Source organism: Pipistrellus hanaki, assembly GCF_964339955.1.
Source record: "Pipistrellus hanaki genome assembly, chromosome: 3".
Lineage (NCBI taxonomy): Eukaryota > Metazoa > Chordata > Mammalia > Chiroptera > Vespertilionidae > Pipistrellus > Pipistrellus hanaki.
This window is the reverse complement of record NC_140505.1, coordinates 106477987-106500675: the sequence shown is the minus strand read 5'-3', so window position 1 is coordinate 106500675 and position 22689 is coordinate 106477987. Positions and strand designations below refer to the sequence as shown.

Here is a 22689-nt window from a genome sequence, read left to right as displayed (position 1 = left end):
GGTTGAGATTAGTAGCTGGGATCAGGGGCCTTGATCATGTCAAAGTACATAAATAGCTTCAGGGAGCAAAATCATATCAAACTGATGGCATCCAATAGGGGGGAAAGTGCTCAGCTTCAACCCAGAAGATATTAGCAAAGAGGTATAGAGTGAATGCAGACCCCAGACCAGGCTCATGAAAGAGGACTAAAGGGAAGGGGCTGTGCTCTAGCAGAAAGGGTTGAGTCAGGCTGAGGTTGGCAAGACAGAGGTCACCAGTACCTTGACCACCTCGGTGTTGTTGTCCTGAAAGCTAAGCAGCAGAGGCACTAAGAATTTGTACAGATGTTTCTGGAAGGCATATCCAGGCTTGAATTTGTTGATTTTACGTAACATGTGCCCCAGGGCAGAGATGGCTGTGATCCTCACGTGGTCCCTCTCCTGCCATGAGGAGCAAAATGGAGGTGAGGAGGCTATGCTTTCCCTCTGGCCCTGCCTGGCTTGGCTTTCATACGCCCACATTTCATTTTTCATGTCCAAAGGACACTGTTTTTACATACTGTAAAGGCAACATGATTTGTGTAGCCTAGTAATTCTCTTTAGCCCCCTAGAGCTAATAAGCCCTCTGGAGTTGTGGCACTGTGCTCGGGATACTAAGATTATAATTTCAGTTCTGCCATGGATCATATCTACAACATATCACTTTATTCTCTTCTGAGGATTTAGCTCAAGTATGACAAATCTTAAAAACATTAATTGTCCTAGTTATGCTGTAATTGTTTAAATCTGTATTAGCTTGTGTTAATTAGCAATGATCACATCTAGCTAAACTTTATACACTTTCAAGAGTATAGTATATATTTATTAATTGAACAAATATTTATTGAGCACCTATCATGAACTAGGTACAGTACTAAATAGCAGAGATGATGGGACAAGACAGTTCCTGAATTTGTAGGATATGGAAAACAGGTATTTTAACAAGTGGAATTATTTTTTGCACAAAACACATACGGCTAAAAGAAAGATGATTCAATGTTAGCCCTTTAATTAAAAAACAGGATCCAATACAGTGGTGGAGTAGGTGGAAGTTACACTCACATCCTCATTTGTACAGCATCAAACCAGAACTACAACAAAATTTTAGAACAATCCACCTAAATAACCAGCTGAAGTCCAGCTGAACAGAAGTCTTATGACCAAGGATTTACAGAAGCCACATGGAGACTGGTAGGAAGGACTGAGGCACAAAAAGAGCTGGTCCCACACGTGCAGCAGTTGAGAATCTGGAAAGATATTTCACCTACAAAAGTCCACTTTCAGGAGCAAAGGGCTCAACCCCACACAGTTTTCCCAGCCTGGAGCACCAGAACAGGAAGAGAAACCCACCTAAGACTTGGCTGTGAAATTCAGTGGAGATTCCATCTACTAGGGAGAGAAGGGAGCCTGCCAAAAACCCAGGAGTCCTCTTTAAAAAATCAGTGCAGAAAATGTCATTTGCAGCCACTCAGCTTGGGCTCCAGTGGAGGGAAGGTAGCTCAGAGCAGACTGGAGTCATACAGGGAGAGACTGGGTTTTATGGCTTCAGGGAGAGAACTAAAGTGACAGCCACCAAGGTTCTTGTATTGAATCCCTCTCCCACCACAGTCCACAGATGCCATATTTCTTGGGTTGAGCATTCCCCTGCACAGGGCATCAGCCTGTGGAATGCATTAGTACTGCCCTCCCAAATACCTGTATCCCTGCCCTGACAAACTTGCACCAGCCAGCCTGAGTTGGCAGTGCAGGCTTTCTTGGAAGGATCTTTAGAATGTTTAGGCAGATAAACAGGATGGGATGTCAGAGACTGAGTTCTGTGGCTCTAGGGTGAGGGTCTTTTCCCTCTCACATGCATGACTGGAGCCACCATTCCTGTGCAAAGCTGTCCATCCACATGACCAAATATTGGTCTATTTTAGCCTGATAAACTCTGCTGGCCTTACCCAAATGATGCCCTCAGACCCCACCCCATCACAAATGTCTGCAGGCCCCATGCAGGTTATAGCTGGCAGTTGGCAGCTGATCTTGGAGTACCATGAGACATTTGCCGAGTGGCCTCAGAGGCAGCACTGGCTCCAAGTTTGTATATGTATCAACCTGGTGAATACCACTTGCCCCTACCTGGTGACTCACTGAGAACCTACTTCAAATTGCATATTGCCAGAGGCAGTTTCAGTGATTGGGCCCAACAGGTAGCCAGCAGGCATTTTGGCTCCTCCCACATTCACCCTTTTCCTGCAGAGGCTGTCACAAAAGGTGGATTGTTTGTAGCTCCTAACAGGTATCCCAGGGTCAGTTACAGGCAGCATCTGATATTCACCAGCACCAGAGTCCCTCCCAAGAGGCCTCAGAACCTGGTGGCAGGCTTCAGACCACATCAGAACACAAACCAATTAGCTCCACAAGTGGCACATCGAAAGGGAGATTTTTGGCAGATACCAGACTTTGCTGGGGTGAATTCTACTTCATGGGGTTAGACCCTACCCTGCAGCTAGTTCATACACTGAAGTCAGGGTCAATCCTCATAGTCAGCCAACCTGAAGGTTAACCCCACCTATGGATGGGACATCAACAATGAAGACTCAAAACAACCCTGGCTAGTGTGCTTCAGTAGGATGGGTGTCATCCCGTGCGCTGAAAGATTGCCAGCTCATTTCTTGGTTGGATCACATGCCCAGATTGTGGGCTCAGTCCCTAATAGGGGATTGTGCAGGAGGCAGCTGATCAATGCTGCTCTCATACTGATGTTTCTCCCTCTCTTTCTCCCTTCTTCTCTCTCTAAAAAGAAATAAAAAAATATCATAAACATGCAACTAACATCAGACTCAACAGGGAAAAACTAAAAGATCAGAAGCAAGACAGAGATGTCCACTTCCATCACTCTTTTCTTTTTTTTTTTTTTTAATATATTTTTATTGATTTTTTACAGAGAGGAAGGGAGAGGATAGAGAGTTAGAAACATCGATGAGAGAGAATCATCGATCAGCTGCCTCTTGCACACCCCTACTGGGGATGTGCCCGCAACCAAGGCACATGCCCTTGACCGGAATAGAACCTGGGAGCTTTCAGTCTGCAGGCCCATGCTCTATCCACTGAGCCAAACCAAATTCGGTCATTTCCACCACTCTTATGCACCATAGTAGTGGAAGTCATAGTCAGAGCAATCAGATAAGAAGAAGAAATAAAAGCAGCCAAACTGGAAAGGAATAGAGCTGTTATTATTTGCTGATGACATGATACTCTATATTGAGAATGCTAAAGATTCCAATAAAAAAACTAGAATTTATAAATTAATTCAATAAAGTATCAGAATACATAATAAGTATTAGTTAGAAATTGATTGTTTTTTTCTTTTTTTCTTTTTGGTTGCACTAATAATAAACTATTAGAAAGGAAACCTTAGAGAACAATCCCATTTACAACTGCATGAAAATAAAATAAAATAAAATAAAATAAAATAAAATAAAATAAAATAAAATACATAGGAATAAATCTAAATAGATAAAACCATACTCAGAAAACTATGGAAGACATTAAAGAAATACACTGAAGAAGGTACAAATAAATGGAAACATATACTGTGTTCATGGAAAGAAAAAAATTAATATAGTTAAAATTTCCTTATTACCTAAAACAATCTATTAATTTAATACAATTCCTATCATAATATCAATAGTTTATTTCACAGAACTAGATCAAATAATTCAAAAATTTATATAGAACCAAAAAGACACCAAATAGCCAAAAACAATCTTGAGAAAGAAGAATAAAGTTGGAGGCATAATGCCACCTGATATTAAACTATACTACAAGGCCACAGTAATCAAAACATCATGGTACTGGCAAAAAAACCACACACAACAAAACAAAACAAGACAAACAAACAAACAAACAAACAAAAAACATACAAATCAATGTAACAAAATGGAGTGCTGCTGAGCAGAAATAAATTCTTGCTTATATGGTCAAAAGAGTCAAGAACATACAATGGCGTAAAGACAGTCAATTAAATAAATGATGTTGAAAAAATTGGACAGACACATGAAAATAAAAATGAAACTAGATCCTTATTACACCATGCATTAGAATAAATGAAAAGTGGATTAAAGACTTAAACCAATAAAAATTCTAGAAGAAAACATAGTAAAATCTCTGACACTTTTTTTTAGCAATATATATATATATTTTTTCCTGATATATCTCTTTGGGCAAAGGAAACAAGAATAAATAAACAAATGAGACTACATCAATCTAAGTTTTTGTACAGCAAAGAAAACCATCAACAAAGGAAAAAGTCATCCCAGCTGGCATGGCTCAGTGGTTGAGCATCAGCCTCTGAACCAGGAGGTCAGGGTTCGATTCCTATTCAGGGCACATGTGTGGGGTGCAGGCATATGGACATGCAGGAGGCAGCCTAGCCTAACAAAGATTCTCTCATCATTGATGTTTTTATTTCTCTCTCCTTCTCCCTTCCTCTCTTTAGTCAATAAAAAATATTTTTTAACAAGATAACCTACTGAAAAGAGAGGAAGAAAAGATGGTGACTGGCAGGACAGAGGTGAGAGACAGGAAGTGAGTGAGTGAGGGTGTGAAAGGAGAATGTGTGGATGTATGTGGTGTGTGTGTGAGAGTGAGAAAGGGACAGTTAAATCTCACAGGAACAGCAGGGGCTGGCAGACCAGGCTCTCTTGGATAAGGAGAGACTACTACTGTTGTGGGCACTCCCTGAACTGCAAGACTCAGGCATGGAGCCCATGCCATCTTCAAGGGGACAGCGGCCTTTTCTAGGAACTCATCAGCACCACCACCAGATAAGATTTTGACACTGACTGTGACCCAGCAGCCACTCCAGCCAAAATTCTGCTATACCAGCTACAGACCCACGGATCCTGGGCACTCCACCTCCAAAGGTGCACTGCTCAGCAGCAGTAAGTGCATCTTCCCCTTCCCCAGCAGCAGAACTCTGTACACAACTTTTGCACGTTTCTAGCCGAGTTCAAGCATCCAGGGCACACCACTTCTTAGGCAGTACCTGGGAGCCACTGGGAGCCCCTCCTAGGTGTGATTCTGTACAGACAAGGGCATGCTGCCCTGTAGTAGAAATTCTAAACTCCCTCCTCCTGAATAATTGCACACATACACCCAGATGCTTAACTTCAGCACCATGGCCCCTCAAAGTGTGTCAGACCTCTGTGCCAAAAGCACCGCCAGCTCTCACATATTTCCTAAGGGCAGGCACCCTGCACCCATCTATCCACTGGCACTTGTGGGAGCTGCTGTGAGTCCTTGGAGTATGATCTCGGACAAACAGGGATGCACTCCCCCTGGCAGTAGAAATTCTGAATTTACTCATCCTGGATACCTGCACACAGACACCTCAATTATGCGGCTTCAGTTCCAGGGCCTTTCAGAGTACTTCAGCGCCCCTTGCTGGCAAACGCACTGAGAGTGCCCCTGTGAACCTCCACTGGGAGCGTGTGCATATCTACCACAGGTGCAGCAGCAAAAGGTGAGTCTGCCTACTCCACAACTACAGAAGTCTGGACACCACAGTAATGCCTTTCCAGAATGTAGGCCTCCTGAGACCCATCACCCCAACAGACGGTTCCTGGGTGCCACTGTGAGTCCCCACTGGACACACACGATTTCAATCAAGGGTGCAAGACAGCAAAAATTGGGACACCCCTCTCTACAGGTACTGATTTCTAGACACTACAGTTGTACCTTTCCAGCTCACAGGCCTACATCAAGAGAACCCAAATAGCTCAATTAGGGAGCTACACTATATTACCAAGCCCAGGAGACCTGAGAGATCACACCAGTAGCACCATCTCAAAAAGAACCTGGGTATCACACCAATTAGACCTACAATTAAAACGTTAGAGCAAAACATGGGAATACAAAAAAACAAAAACAAAAACAAAAACACAAAAAAGAAAGAAAGAAAGAAACAAACAAAAAACAATTCCCCAAAGAAAGAAAAAGAGGAATCACCGGAAAGGGAATTAAATGAAATTGAGGCTAGTAGCATATCATAGAAAGAATTCAGAGTAATGGTTATAAGGATGTTTAAACGGCTAGATGACAAATACACACAACTCAATGACAAATACACACAACTCAATGAGAACAATAAGGAGCTGAATGAGAATGTCACCAACATGAAAAGGAACCAAGAGGAAGTGAAGAATGACATAGCTGCAATAAAGAACACAATGGAAGGCTTAAATAGTAGACTAGAAGAAATTGAGGACTGCATCAGCGAATTAGAAGACAAGATAGGAAAAAACACACAAACACAGCAACAACTGGAAAGAAGACTTAAAAAGCAAGAGGAGAGCCTAAGGGAGCTTTGGGACAACACAAAACAACATTCACAAAATAGAGGTACCAGAAGGAGAGGAAGAGAAGGAAGAAATAGAAAACCTGTTTGAAGAAATAATGACAGAAAATTTCCCTGATATTGGCAAGAAAAAAACTGCAAGTCCAAGAAGTACAGAATCCCAAAGAAGTTGAACTCCAAAAGACTGACACCTAGACACAGCATAATTAAATTGGCGAACACCAATGACAAAGAATCTTAAAGGATGCCAGAGAAACAGAAAGTTGAATATAAGGGATCTCCTATAAAACTGATTTCTCAGCAGAAACACACCAGGCCAGGAGGGAATGGAATGAAATATACAAAGTCATGCAAAGCAAGGGACTGAATCCAAGAATACTATACCCAGCAAGACTATTATTCAAAATTGAAGGTGGAATCAGGAGCTTCACAGACAAAAAAGGACTAAGGGAGTTTATTACCACCAAACCAGCAATGCAAAAAATGCTAAAGGGTCTGCTGGAAAAAAAAAAAAAAAAGGCAAAGAAATAGGAAGCAAAGAAGGAACACATGCGTAAAGAATAAAAAAGTCAACAAACAAGTACCTATCAATAATAACTTTAAATGTAAATGTATTAAATGCCCCAATCAAAAGATATAGAGTAACAGATTGGATAAGAAAACATGACCCACTATATCTGCTGTCTACAAGAAACCCACCTCAGAAAAAAAGACGCATACAGACTGATGGTGAAGGGATGGGAAAAGGTTTTTCAGGCAAATGGAAATGAAAAAAAAAGCTGGGGTAATAATACTTATATCTGACAAATTAGATCTCAAAGTGAAGGACATAACAAGAGATAAGGAAGGCCACTTCATAATACTAAAGGGAGCAATCCAACAAGAAGAAATAACTCTGGTAAATATATATGCACCCAATATAGGAGCACCCAAATACATAAGAAAACTCTTGGAGGATATTAAGGGAGAGATTGTCAGCAATAAATTCATACTAGGGGACTTTAATATCCACTATCACCATTGGACAAATCCTCTGAACAAAAATCAGCGAAGAAATATCAATCCTAAATGACTCACTAGACCAGATGGAATTAATTGACATCTTCAGAACATTTCACCCCAAAGCCACAGAATATACATTCTTCTCAAGTTCACATGGGCTATTTTCAAAGATAGACCATATATTGGGTCACAGGCAAAGTTTCTTCCAATTCAAGAAGATAGAAATCATATCAAGCATCTTTTCAGATCACAATGGCATAAAACTGGAAATCAACTACAATAAAAACATTCCAAAAAAATCAAACACATGTAAATAGCATGATAGTAAACAATGACTGGGTTACCAGAGAGATCAAAGAAGAAATAAAAAACCTCATGGCAACAAACAACAATGAAAACACAACAATCCAAAATCTATGGGACACAGTGAAAGCAGTTTTGAGAGGGAAGTTCATAGCTCTATAAGCCTACTGCAAAACAAAAAAAACCCCAAAAAACAAACCAAACCAAAACAAAAAAAAGCAAAACACAAACAAACAAGAAACAATGGTAATAAATTACCTAACCCTACAACTCAAAGAATTAGAAAGAGAGCAACAAGAGAAGCCCAGTGTAAGTAGAAGAAAGGAAATAATAATAAAGATCAGAGTGGAGATAAATGACATAGAGACAAAAAAAAAAAAAAAATCAACAAAACCAAGAGCTGGTTCTTTGAAAGGATAAATAAGATTGATGAACCCTTATCCGGCTCACCCAGAAGCAGAGAGAGGACCCAAATAAACAAAATCAGAAATGAAAGAGGAGAAATAACAACAGACCCCACAGAAATACAAAGGATTGTTAAAAAATACTATGAACAAGTCTATTCCAACAAACTGGATAACCTAGAGGAAATTAACATATTCCTAGAAAAATACAACCTTCCAAAACTCAATCAGAAAGAATCTAAACATCTAAACAGGCCAGTAACTATGGAAGCAATTGAAGCAGTCATTAAAAAGCTTCCAGCAAACAAAAGTCCAAGCCAGACGGCTTCACAGGGGAGTTTTTCTAAACATTCAAGGAAGAACTTTAACCTAGCCTCTTCAGACCATTCCAAAAAGGCCAAGAGGAAGGAACACTTCCAAGCTCATTTTATGACGCCAGAATCACCTTTATACCAAAACCAGATAAAGATAACACAATGAAATATGTCAAAGCAATTTCTTCACCGATACTGCTCCTAGGGCAATGGAAGCTAAAGAGAAAATAAACAAATTGGACTACATCAAAATAAAAAGCTTTTGCACAGCAGAAGAAACCATCTACAAAACAACAAGAAAGCCCACTATATGAGAGAGTATATTTGCAAATGTCATCACTGATAATGTTTTAATCTCCTACATTTATAGGGAACTCATACAACTTAATAAAAGGAAGATAATAGATCCAATAAAAAATGGGCAACAGACCTAAATAGAAACGTTTTGAAAGAAGACAGAGGAAGGCCAAGAGACATATGAAAAAATGCTCAAGTTACTAATTATTTGAGAGATGAAAATCAAAACAGCAATGTGGTACCATTCACAGCTGTCAGAATTGCTATTGTCAACAAATCAACAACAGACAAGTGCTGCGGAGGATGTGGAGAAAAAGGAATCCCCGTGCACTCCTGGTGGGAATGCAGACTGGTGCAGCCATTGTGGAGAGCAGTATGGAGTTTCCTCAAACTGAAAATGGAATTCCCATTTCACCTAGAAGTAATCCCACTCCTAGGAATATATCCCAAGAAACTAGAAACACCAATCAAAAAGGATATATGCACCCCTATGTTCACAGCAACACAATTAACCATAGCTAAGATCACTTGATATCACAGAAGCCCCTTAAAACTATCCTCAACTTTTTTTGGATTCTTTTTTCTTTTTGCTGTGTTGATTGGGTATGGTCTACTCCCTTATCTGCCAAATAATTTCATTTAATCTCCCATTAATTACTTCTAATTCATTTCCTTATTTTTAAAAGATTTTTAAATTTATTTTAGACACAGAGGAAGGGAGAGGGAGAAGCATTAATATGAGAGTGAGGCATCCATTGGCTGTCTCCTGCACGCCTTCTATGGGTATCAAGCCTGCAAACCAGCATGTGCCCCAAGTGGAAATTGAACCTGAAACTTTTAGGTGTACAGGTCACCATCCAACCAACTGAGCAACACCAGTCAGGGCTCTAATATATTTCCTCATTTGTTATTGTATGTTCATTTCCAACTAGTTCTTTTTTATATTTTCTATCTTCTGGTTTTTCTAAAATATATTTTTATTGATTTCAGAGAGAAAGGGAAAGGGGAAGAAAGAAAGAAATATCAATGATGAGAATCATTGATTGGCTGCCTTCCGAACGCCCCCCAATGGAGATGGAGCCCACAACTGAGGCATGTGCCCTGACCAGTAATTGAACAGTGACCTCCTATTTCATAGGTCGATGCTCAACCACTGAGTCATGCGGGTAAGGTTCTATCTTTGATTTACATTTCCTCTTCATTAAAGTTCTCATTAAGATCATTGAGCATCCTTATAACCTGTGTTTTAATTCTTAATCTGGTAGATTGCTTGTCTCCATTTTGTTTAGTACTTTTTCTGGAATTTTGTTCTGTTCTTACGTTGGAACATGATCCTTTGTCTACTTATTTTGGCTACCTCCTCATGTTATTTCTATGTATTAGGGAGAGCTGCTATATCCCTTGCTCTTGGTAGAGTCGTCTTATGTAGGTGTCCTAAACGGGCCCAGTGATACAGTCTCCCTGTTCGCCTGAGCCGGGTGCTCCTGTGTGTCCTTGTGTGGGTTTGTGTGCTTCCCTATTGTAGTTGAGACTTGATTGCTGTTGGCATAACAATGGCAGAGACTGACCTTCAGGCTCATTGGTTGTGAGGACTGGTCATGGCTATAGTGGAATTGCTATTGTGCAATGGTGAACCTACAGAGCAGAATTTGCTTTAGCAGGACTCTGGTACCATCTGAATCTGCCCTTTGAGTGTGTCATTTGTGGATGTAGTTGGGTGCTGTTCTGATGTAGTCTGAAGCTGAGCACTTAGGTGTGTTGGTTCTGAAACCTATTGAGAAGTGCAGGTCAAGGTATCTTCTGTTTGAGACCTGCCTGGGGCCACCTGGTATTAGCTACAAGGTGATCTGCAGATGTTTTCCACTTGTGTGGACTTGGAGGTACCTGGGAGAGGCTAAGATGCAAACTGAGGCCAGATGCTGCTGGTGCGAGGCTTGGAGATGCTTGGTAAGCGGGACAGGGCATTCCAGGGCCAGATGCTGCTTGCTTGGGGTTTGTGAACTTTTGAGATATTTTTAGAAATGTTGCCATATGCCAAAAGAAGTTCTTTGTATGGAAAATTGTTAACCAGGTTGAGGGAGACTCAGATCTGATGCTTGTCTACGCATGCAGGGGGGAGGAGGGCTTAGCAAAGGAACAGTTGCTTCAACCATCACTTCCTCTGTGAGACAGCTGCCCTTCCAGCCTTTCCCTGAAGCCAGATAAGTCAGTTCTACCTCTAGGATCTTTCGAGGTGCTGCTCCAGTGCTGGAGATCAGAGCAAGTGAATCCATCTGCGAGTAATTCCATGCAAAGGCCCTTTAAGAGGAATACCTAGGATTCCAGAAGCTACCTCCACCCTCACTCCTCACTGATCCACCATCTCTACTGGTTTTCATAGTCAGAAGTTATGGGGAATTCTCTTGTCAGCACTGGAACCTGGGCTGGAGGGCCTAGTGTGGGGCTGGGACTCCTCACTCCACAGTGGGAGACCTCACAGCTGTTATATCTCTCTCTCCACCTTTAACCAGTACATGTGGGTGTGGGACCAACCCATTGCATGCCTCTTCCCCTCCTACTAACCTTGATGTGGCTTCTTGTGTATATCCTTAGCTTTAGGGCACTGTTCAGCTCAAATTCAGGCAGGAATCAATGATGGTTGCTCTGTAGCTTAGTTGTAATGTGGTCATGGGAGAAGGGGAGTACAGTGTTTACCTATGCTGCCATCTTGACTGGGAGCGAAAACTAGAGTTTTCACTAAGTCAATTTATATGACTAGGTGAATGGGAAAGTAGCACCTAGAACCCAAAATTCACAGACCTTGCCTGCATCAGTGTTCTTTTCATTTTCTAGGATGCCACTGTGTAGTGACCATTTACTATTTCTCAGTTAGATCATAAATCTTGATTTACCATTCCAGAAATATGGATGATAACCTGATAACCTTCCCATTATAGACATCTTAAAATGAAAAATAAAATATACCAAAAAATTTAAATAACTACAATTTCAAGAAAGAGAAATAACCAGTGCCAAAGATGAAGAGGCTGCTGACACTCCAGCTTCCATGGTGTAAGGGAATATCACTGGTTTCCATAGCCTAGGGGTCTGGCTTTTCATATCTATTGGTCTCCCCAACCTGCCCAGAAGGCAACCAGAAACTGGGAAGCAAGCACCATAGGTCGACAGAATGCTCCAAGAGCAGTCCTCTAGTTAACCTCAAAGAGCCAGAAAGGGAACTCACATTGCTCAAAGAGAATGGGGAAATCCCAGTTCTTTTTTTCCTCCTGTTCTCTCATGCCACAGCCCCCACACTAAGTCCAGTGGGAATCTATAGGAGCCAAAATTCAGAGGGAGAGAAACCTTACTCTCCGTTTGAAAGAACTGAGACCCCAAGAGGATGGACAAACCCCCCAGTTCTTTATTTCCTCTCTCCGCCTTCATGGCACTTGGCCCAAAAGTAGGCTCAGTCACAGAAATCCCTGGAATTGCAGGGTAACTAAAGCCTCACCTTTCTAGCCAAACAACCAGAAAAAGGGAGCCCCAGGGAACTCTAAATTCAGGGAGGTCACAGTGAGAGAGGACCTTGGGAAAGTAAACATTCAAAGGGGCAATGGCTCGATATTCAGACTGACACTGAAATTACACTACGCACACAGAAGGCTAGTAGGAACTTGCAGCTGAAATTAAATAGGCCAGTTGCCTTCTAAGCAAAACCGTGAGCATCCTCCATAGGATTTCAATGAGACTCAGAGTCACATAACTTAATGTTTATAAAGATACAATCAAAAATCACTCTGTCCAGTTTTTCTCAATTATTAGAGCATCTGCCTGTGGACCGAAGGTTCTCAGGTTGAATTCCTGGTCAAGGGCATGTACCTCCATTGCAGGTTCGGTCCTCTGCATGAGCAGGAGGCAACCAATCAATGTATCTTTCTCACATCCATGTTTCTCTCTCTTTTTTTCTCTTTCTCTCCTGTCCCCCTCCCACTCTCTTTAAAAAATAATAAATAGAAAAAATATCTTCAGGTGAGGATTTAAAAAAAATCACTCTATATGTGAAGATCTAGGGAAATCTTGACTCACATGGGAAAAGACAACTGATATGCCAGGTAAGATGAAACAGATGTTGGAATTATCTGATATACCTCTTAAAGGAGTTATGATACAAAATACTCCAATAACAACACTGAATACCCTTGTAATAAATACAGAAATAAAAGCCTCAGCAAAGAAATAGATAAGATAAAGAAAAATGGGAAATTTTAAAACTGATAAATACAAATTAGCAACACAGAGATGTCAGATGAAAGACACAATGAACTTGAAGACAGATCAATAAAAATTATCCAATCTGAACAACAAAGAGGAAAATTATTGAAAATGAACTGAATCTTGGGACCCATGGGAGAAGAGCAAAAGGTCCAATATTTCTGTCATCAAATTTCTAAAAGGAGAGGAAAAAGAATGTGCTGAAAACATATTAAAGAAATAATGGCTACAAACTTTTAACGTACGGCAAAAGACATATAGAGATTTCAAGAAATTTAGGCTAAACCTAAAGAAATTCATGCCAACACATCCTACACTGCTGAAAACTAAAGACAAATGTGATAAGGTATGTACATATATAATACCTTAATTAAAATAATGAGGAAAAACATAAAATAAAATTGTAAAAAGTCCTAAAAAAAAAAATAAAGACAAATGTGAGACAAAATATAAGATATTTTCAGACAAAGACTGAAAACTTTTGCTATTAATAGATCCTCACCAAAGAAGCCACAAAGAAAAGAGGAGAAAATGAATCTAGAAGGGAGGAGAGAGCTATAATAAGGAAGGTAAATGAAGAAATGTGTAACCAACATATGGGTAAATCCCAATAAGTATTGACTGTATAAAATAACAACAATGGTTGTGATTATGTGAAACACCAAATTTGGGGATTTTAAAAAAATGAAACTAAAATACCAGACAATACTAATTAATAAAATGGGGCAGTGTAATCAAGCTTTAAGGTTCTTATATTGTTTGGATGAAGGGTAAAGATTATCTTTTTGCTTTGTCAAGTCAAATATACATGTTGGACTTTAAAAGTAACAGAAAAAATAGATGAATCATGGAGTGAGTGTCTTGGCTCTTAGAGATTATGAGACTGATACAAAAATAATTCAAATACAAGGTTCAAATATTAAAAATGGGTAGATGCCAAAACAGGAACACTGTAGGTAAACATACATCTCTGATGTGAAGTCCCTTCAATTCAAAATGTCTCTGCTCTGTAAAGAGGATGAGACATGGAGTGGGCTGTTTGGGGCTGGGAAATTCAGATTTCTGAGCCTTTGGGTTCTTGTAACAAGGCTCCTAGCATTCTAGGGTTCCTGAGTTGTTTGGAAGGAGGGTACAAATTATGAAAGAAGTTATGATCTTTAAGTCTGCAGAAGAAGATCATTGGAGTCAAAACCAATTTTACATCAGTATATCACATTTTCCCCTTCAGTGGCTCTGTGGTAAGAGAATAAGTGGATAAGTGCTACATCTGTATGTATTAGGGAGTGAATTTTGGACCTGTCTAATGTACTGCTTCAAATAGCCAAGTCTCCATTTATCTGCCCCTCAGTGATTTTACCCTTCCACCAAGTCCCCTAGCCCTGCCCTAGTACCCTTAATTCAGCTTCCAGGGTTCACCTTCAGCCCCAGCCCATGCTATACTGTTCCCAACTAATCCTAGGGACTTAGGCCCATACATCAGTGATGAGTGGATGCAGATGCTTCGAAATGCTGCAGAACACCACCTTGACCTCCTCTCCTTGCCCATGGAGGATGATGTTCCGTAGGGCCTTCACTGCCTGAACTGTCACTCGAGCCTCGCTCTTCAATAAGTCACGCAAGAATGGAACCAGGCTCCTCAGAGACTCTGACTATTTGGAAGAAGGCAGAGATTACTTACCACCTGGGGACCATGTAACACTTTAGGGATAGGGTTTTGAGAAAACAGATGGCACCTAAAAAATAACAGACCTAGGGAATCTAGGGGCTAGGTGTATAGAGGAAGTGGAAGGCTGGTGCTCAGGGTGTTTGGAAGGCCAGATGGCCAGGCTACGTAAGTCTATAAACTGGATGTTGTACTGCCCTGGGATGTGGGGTTGGGAAATATACTGAGCTCTGGGTAATTAAGAGGCCCTGAGTGGTTCAGAGACTAACATTTGATTCCCATTGGGACCCCCACTTTTACTTGAGTTGGGTGCAGTGCCATGTTACTGATTCCACGGAGTCCAATTTCTTTCATAATGAGGTTGGGCTCCTTAATCCACTTGATTAGATTTTCCACAAATTCTTGACCCAGAGTCTGAGCCACTGATCGATGCCAGAGGAGCTGTGGAAACAAGGATACTACAACGATGGGTAGAGAAATGGTCATGGGTACATGCTGCTTCTCTAGCTCCCCCCAAGCCCCACACTCGGGTAAGACCAGTTGAGAGCAGTGGTAGATATGTCCACATGGGGTAGAGTCTAAGGTAATGGAGGAAAACGCTGATAATGTTAGCATTTTGGGCCAGATCCTGGGATCCTAAAATTATTCTGGGAGGACTAATGTTGCTGTTCCCCTCCCAGGCCTTTTTTTTTTAACCAGGCTCTGAGTTGGCAGGGAAGCAACCCACACTCAATTCTATTCTTTCTACTTCCTGGGGCAAGTTATTTAACATTTCTGTTAAATGTTCCTCAGCTACAGGAAATGAATGGCTAGGGCTGCGGTTCTCTCCCCAGGCTTTCACCTGTGCATAGAGGGTCCTGGCCAAGATCTTCTGACGATTATCTACGCTGTTGAGATTATTCTTTGCAAGGTTCAGAATTCGGTGCAGCAGGACTGGCTCACAGTTCTTCACAATGCCACTGGGATGGGGCAGAGGAAGCCAAGAGTTGCTGGGTGGGGAGTGGGCAGTGGTGGAGGGGAGGTGGCAAGAGAACAGTATGCACAGAACAGGAAACATGTGAAGGCTGAGGTCTGGGAGATGAGGAAGGGAGGGTTAAAGGCTGCTGTAGGTGAGTGCTGTGCCCTGGAAAATTGGCACTGGGGGCTCGAGTGGTATTAGGCATGCTGGGGAAATGGTCCCACCTTGTCAGTTCCATGATCCCTATGTAGTAAAGTTTAGGGCAGGTCAGAAGATCCCAGCACTTGTGCTCATCTGCATAGACCACCACTCCATCATATGCAGCTGCGAACAACACCAGCTTCACCACCTCTAGGGCACAACTGAAGACCAATCATCACCAGGTTTGTGAAAAGAAGAAACAGGAGGATGGACAAGATGTTATGCTATAGTTTTGCATCCTTATCCTGGCAAGCCAGGAGACTGTTCTCTAATCTGGTAACTAGCTGGATCATTCTTTCCAGCTGATGATAAACTATGGCAATATGAAACCCATCTCCAATTGTTTGTCTGCTCACTGCTTCAACCTTGGTGCTCATCCAACCACAGAGTCTTGTACAGAGACTATAGAGATATGCTAGTGCCACAGCTTTCAAATTCTCCTCTCCAGGTGTAGAAGTGTTAGGATGTCTCTTCACCTCCACACCACCCTAACCGGAATTTCTGTGGTTACTGGTTTTCTTTCTTTCTTTCTTTCTTTCTTTCTTTCTTTCTTTCTTTCTTTCTTTCTTTCTTTCTTTCTTTCTTTCTTTCTCTCTCTCTCTCTCTCTCTCTCTCTCTCTCTCTCTCTCTCTCTCTCTCTCCCTCCCTCCCTCCCTCCCTCCCTCCCTCCCTCCCTTCCTTCCTTCCTTCCTTCCTTCCTTCCTTCCTTCCTTCCTTTCTTTCTTTAAAAATATATTTTATAGATTTTTTACAGAGAGGAAGGGAAAACGATAGAGAGCTAGAAACGTTGATGAGAGAGAAACATCGACCAGCCGCCTCTTGCACACCCCCTACCGGGGATGTGCTGGTTTTCTTTATTTTCTTACTGTAAGCTTTCACTTGAGTAGAATACCCTGACGTTTTTTTTAAAAAGTCTGACAACCACTTATTTAATAGTTCAACACCCATTTTACTGCATAAAATGGAGTAGTGACTTGCATGAGATGACACAGCTAGTGACAAAGCTAAGCCAGAGATTATCCAGATTCAAATGCCACAGCTGCATGGAGAGAATTCAATCTTTCATGTGTCAGAACAGAGACGTGAACTGCTGAGTGAAGCAGAAGAGTGCATGCAGGGAAAAGAGTAACCAGAAACTTGAAAATATGTGTGAACATTCCAGCACATGATGCTGCAGTACCCACACCAACATTCTAGCTCTATGCTGCCGTCAGTCTCTTCTTCAGCATTTCTAGGGAAGGCATTTAGTTGTCCAGGGCCCACTGGAGTTCACTAGTCTCATTTTCCATCAAACCAGGGTTAGGCTTACCTAGTAGGGTCAAAGGTCTTGCCTAAGATGCCCTCCTTCCTGTAGACCACCATCTTCTGGGAGGGATTTTGCTCTATAACCCAGTAGAGATGACATAGCACAGCCAGCAATAGCCGGGGGTAGAGTTCCTGGATGGCCTGCAGGCACAGGGACCCTGATAGCATCTCACACAAAGCACATGTCGCCTGGGGAGGACACAAGGAAAGGAGGAAGCAGAATTGACTTGGTCTGGTAAAGACATAAATGGTCCCACAACCCCACACACTGAGTCCAGCCCTCCCTTCACCCTCCTCTCATCACTGCCCAAAGGTCACAGTTCACTCTGACTGAGGTTTCTAAGCAGCATCCAAAGATTGAAAGCCCACAGCTCATCCCTGGGGAAATGAGGGCCACACACATGTAATCTGGCCTCTCTCTATTTCCAAACATTGAAAACAAGAAGGGAACCAATTCTAAATTTTGAGCAGAAAATAAATTGGGCCACCCAATTTCAGGCAACCAAACTTCATCCTCTGCCCTCACTACTCCATGCCTCTGGCCAGGCCCCAGAAAAATGGGTGCCAGACCCAAACACAGGAGATAGAAAAAGCTGATTAACTCTGAACATCAGTTTCTTTGTCCATGAAATGGGATTGATTCTTGCACTTTCTACACCATGCAGTTCTTGATGTACAAAGTTAAAGTGCTAACCATATGTGCAGTATTAGTGAGTCCAGTGTTAACTGTCTTCTCTTTACTGCTCCCTAACACCTGCTCACACCCACCAGGTGCCCTTTAATCTTCAGCTCTGCATGCAAGTCCCAGACATAAGTCCTCAGCCCCACCCCTCCCCATGCTGACCTCCACGGGCTGCAGGGCTATGTCCCTCGTTCCCTCTGTGGTGTGCTTTTCCAGGATGCCTATCAGCAGCTGCAGGACGTTGATTGTGGTCTCTCGCTCGGTGCCGAACACCTTCCACAGGTCCAGAATTGTTCTGCAGGACCCAGGGACAGCTATGTCATGGGCCCTGGTAACCATATTCTAATACCCATCTGGTCTTGAGCCCATGAAGTGCCTGTTCTCAGGTTCTAGAGAGAGTGAGGCCCAAGAGGACTTGGCCAAATAACATGAAGTTTGATTGGCATCAAGAAGAAAGCATCCTTGTGCAGTGATTTTTAACATGGGCTTGGGGTGGGGCAAGGGAGGGTTTCCTGGGATGGAGTGTGCTCCTGGGTGTGGGAGAGGTACCTATCCCAAGGGAGGGGCCTGTTCAGCAGCAGGGGCACAACACTGTTAGTGCTGTTGCCTGCCAGCAAGCACAGGGCCCGAAGGATCTCCTCCTTTGTGTTGGGATCCAGTTGCAATTTGAGCCGTTCCAGGATGCCCACCACAATTTCCTCAACCTGCAGGGGAGAGCCAGAAAAAAATCCAGTCATTTCTTCTTTACTTCCTTCCTTCCTCCTCCCTCTCTACTAAGTCCTCAAACTCAAGGGGCCTAGTTGTAATCCTGTCGGTGACTCTCTTCTCAAGGCAGAGTTCTGGGGTGGGAAAGGCTAGACCAGCAATGCCCACCAAAGGAAGCTCATGCCAAGGCCCACTAGAAAAATGCCTGCTCCTTCCCCCAACATCCAGAGAGAAGGTCTGAGGTTTCCCAGGAGACACAAGGCCCTCCAGAAGGAAGGCACAAGCCCTGGATGCACTCCAGGGCTTTCCCTTCCAGCTGAGGTCAACTTGCACCCCTGAAACTGCAGGGACAGTGGCATTGGATGTGGAAAGACCATAGGGCTCTCATCTGGTGCTCAGCGCTCTAAACTATGGACCTCTAGGAAGCCCATTTCATTGCAATATTTTAAGGACACTGTCATGGTGCCCTTCTATTTCTGGTACCTAGGCCAGGCCAGTCACATAAATGAGTGGAGGCAATGGGTGTCAGGGGATTCAGAGAGAAAAGGGGGTGGACAGCTCGTGACACATATAAAGAGGATGGTGGTCACTTATAAAGTTGTCCTATGTGACCCCATTTTAAAATTGTTTTATTTTCTTAGTGAAATGAGAATCAGATTTTTAAATGCTAGATCTTCCCATTTATGAAAGTTCAGTAATTTTGTGAGCTTCCTTGTTTGTAATTCACAGCCTTACCCCCTCACAGAGGTCTAAGCTCCTGACATCCCATGGGGTTGGGTGAGTCCCCCAACAGTGCCTACACCCCTGCACATGGCTGTCATTAACTGAGGAATCAGCCACCCAGATAGGAGGCACTGCAGTTACAAGCTCAGGATTACAAATGTCAGGGCTCATGGGACCACAGAGGAAATCTAGTGCAAGCCCACATTTTAGAAGTGAAGGAATTAAAGCCAGCTGAGGAGAGGGACTTGGCTAAGGCCCTTTGGCTGGTTGGTAACAGCCAGGACAAGAGCCAGGGTGCTGACATTCCAGGCAGAGCTCCCACCCAGCACCACACTACCTTTATCAAATCTGAGCCCCGCTTTTTCATGACACCACTCATCAACTGCGCTGCAGCCAGAGACACCTTAGCCCTGCTGCCAGTCAGCTCCTCCATGGCTGTTAGCACCAGGTTGGTGAGCTGGGTCTGGGTGAAGTACTCTGCAAAGGCCTGCAACAGGGTGGGATCAGATGGTGCAATCAGTCTGGATCCAGGGCTCCCCTTGTCTTAGATAGCCTGTGCCATTCCTCCTGGTGAGGGAGGGCTTCTTTTGGGAGTGTATGTGCTTCTGTCCTAGGCTTGTGCTGTCTGCCTAACTCCTAGAAAACACTTTCACTGTGGACAGAGTCCTGGGGATGCAAGGGAGGAAACACTGGTCTCAAGTGCAATGTGGGGCTCAGAGGTCAATGGGTGCAGAGGCAGAACCCAGGGAGAGGAGAACCAGGGCTATGATCCTCAGTGAAATTCCTTTGAGTCTACACATTGCTCACAAAACAGCATTAGCATGAAGCAAATGCTTCTGGGGGGACGGGAGAAAGAAGGATTAGGACCCAGATGTTCAAGGGGGAACAAATAGTAGCATGTGATGGGAAAACTTCCCCCAAAGGAAAAGTTCACATCTAGTAATGGGAAGGGAGACAGGATAAGAGTACCACCCCAGGAGTCTATAATAGCATGTAAATGAGAGGCCCAGGCTTTCCCCACTTTGCCTCTGGTCCTGCTCCTCTCACCTCGGCAATCGCAAAGGTGTTGTTATAGAACAAGTTGGCACTATACACTTCATTCAAGTTCTCCTCTTCCCACAAGCCCTGCATTTTCTTCTTCATCACTGAAACAAAGACACCGCACCCCACCCCTCAGACACTCAGAAGGCATGTTAAGTTCCCCCTTTGCCATCTAGACCAAAACTCCTACTGAATTAAGTCAGCTTGGGGCTATGTATGTCCTGTGGGGCTGAGAGTAGAGGAATGGGCATTAATATAAGAAATGGTGGGAGCTGCGGGCAAAAACAAACAATCTTGCCTTCCTCAGAGCAGAGATAGAATTGGGTAAAAATGTGGGGTTCAGCCAGAGGAGCAGAAACTAAGTCAAAAGAAGTATTTCCTATGTAGGTATTTTGTCCCAAGAGATTATCTGTAGATGTTTGGGGGTAGGTTCCTCAATGGAAATGAGGTACTCAAGCAACTTCTTGGGACGAGTGTGTGGGGATGGCCTGGTCTAAGTGGGTGGTTGGAGGCGGAGTGGTAAGAGAAGGTTCCTCATACGTTTTTTCTTCAAGAAGATACAGTAGAGGTTGTATACAGCCTGGGATGACAGGAAGCAGATGTTGTCCACTGGGTCCTGGCAGCACACGGCCAGCAGCTTTACCAAGCGTCCCAGCCTGGTGAATTCAATTTCCATCTGGGGAAGGAAGCTGGAAGTCACAAGTTATCCCAGCCATTCCCTTAGGCTGAGTTATCACAGGAAGAACTCAGAGGAGGAAATGCATATGCCAGAGACATGAAAGGTGAGACTATATGAGGTTAATGGGAATGGAATTAAATAGATGAATTGTGGCTGTAAAGGACATAAGAGGTCATAGTTTTATAATTACCTTACTCTATCCCTCTTCTTTGCCCCTTGACACCCCACTCACCTGTCAAGTCTAGTTCACTGCCTTCTTCTTTATAAAGCTTTCCCTGCCCCCTCACTTGTAATTGTTTGATCTTTTAGTACGACTATATTCGGTTTATATATTTATTATCGCCTTCCCCGTAAGTTTGTTCTATGCATGCCTCTCTCCCCAGTGAACTGTAAGATTCATGAAGTCAGAAACAATCTAGGTCATTTGTGTATTTGCTGTAGCACCTAACACAGTGCCTGGCACAAGGTGAGTATTTAGTAATTGCTTGTTCAGACAAATAGCATCAAACTCAACCAAGTGGGATGAAATAAAACTGATGGGTGGAGAAAAAGATCAAGTATTAGTAGAAGATGTCAGATGGAGAAAGGAGAGGACAGGATGGGATGTACAAGAGAAAATAGCATGGGCCAGGGAGAAGGATAATGAGAATGAGTGACTGAAGCTTGGTAATATATATAACTAGGTAGGCATAAGGGCAACCAGACAGGTATGAGGATTCAGACTCTGGGGCAGGCTACCACTCACTTTGAAATCCTCCATTTTTGCCGTAAAACCAAGAATCCGTGCGGTACACCACATGGCCCGTTCACGCTCATTGTCCTTCTGGGATTTAAGCCAAGGTTCCATAAGCTGGAGGAAGAAGATAGTAAAAAGAGAGGCCTATCCATCTGTGTCCCAGAGAACAGAAAGATATTCCAGAACCTGGTTTTTACAAAGCATTAGGGCAAGAGTTCTGACAGCAGGACCTCTTTTGTCAAGAGGCAGGTTATATGTGGGTCTGGTGCCAGAGGCTTCATTCTCTCCTCTCTCCTATCAAGTTTACAAGATATTTTATCCTCCAGCCCCAATTTCCCCTTCATTTAGGAGCTAGGAATTACCTCAATTCCTACCTCTTTCTTTCAGGTTAAGCAGTGGCTCTCTAAAATATCAACTCTGATTCACTTCAGTGCTTCAACATAACCCCTGAGTTCCTCTACCTTCTTCTTCCCATTCTTTCTTTCTTTTTTTATTATTTTTTAAATCAATATTTATTGTTCATATTATTACAAAGGTTCCTCATTTCTTCCCCCCTCCACCAGTTTCCCACCCCACCCCCGCCCCCTCCACACCCCCCATTGTCCTCATCCATAGGTGCACAGTTTATGTTCAGTCTCTTCCCACATCCACCACTCCCCCTTTCCCCAAGAACAGTCAGTCCACTCCCCTCCCATATTGCCGACTCTACTACTATCAACAGCTAATATTGTTCATCAGGTTTTTCAATCTCCTTTTTTGTTGTTGTTGTTGTTGTTGTTTTTAAATTAATAAACTTTTACACTTCTAAGAATAAATTTTAAAATCTAATAATTTTAAACCTTGTTTTTTTCTGCCCTGGGAATTGAGAAGCAAACTTGTTTACATGTAAACTTGCCCTTAGGCTATCAAAAGGTGTAGCCATTCAAGTGTAAATGGACACATTGTTTAAAGATAGCTGCTGGTTGGAATTGGATTACCTGTTCTGGGGGGGGGGGGGGGGGGGAGGGCTTGTCTTCCCCTTTCTCCATTAAAATTAAGGTGTTAGCTTTAAAATCTCTTTTTGG

The 22689-nt window shown here is 42.8% G+C and overlaps 1 protein-coding gene across 1 annotated transcript in view; it reads right to left on the bottom strand.

The window, feature by feature from the left end:
* LOC311619689 (maestro heat-like repeat-containing protein family member 1) overlaps positions 1-22689 on the bottom strand; it is a gene marked incomplete at both ends in the record, with an annotated part of 59482 nt that overhangs the window by 5240 nt on the left and 31553 nt on the right. Inside the window, 12 exons of the mRNA XM_084878241.1 lie at positions 262-420; positions 14408-14581; positions 14896-15036; positions 15437-15554; positions 15778-15915; positions 17064-17248; positions 17904-18036; positions 18291-18445; positions 19507-19656; positions 20217-20314; positions 20751-20886; positions 21635-21739. Coding sequence (XP_084734367.1) covers positions 262-420; positions 14408-14581; positions 14896-15036; positions 15437-15554; positions 15778-15915; positions 17064-17248; positions 17904-18036; positions 18291-18445; positions 19507-19656; positions 20217-20314; positions 20751-20886; positions 21635-21739 — 1692 coding nt within the window. The remainder of the gene's footprint in view (positions 1-261; positions 421-14407; positions 14582-14895; positions 15037-15436; positions 15555-15777; positions 15916-17063; positions 17249-17903; positions 18037-18290; positions 18446-19506; positions 19657-20216; positions 20315-20750; positions 20887-21634; positions 21740-22689) is intronic.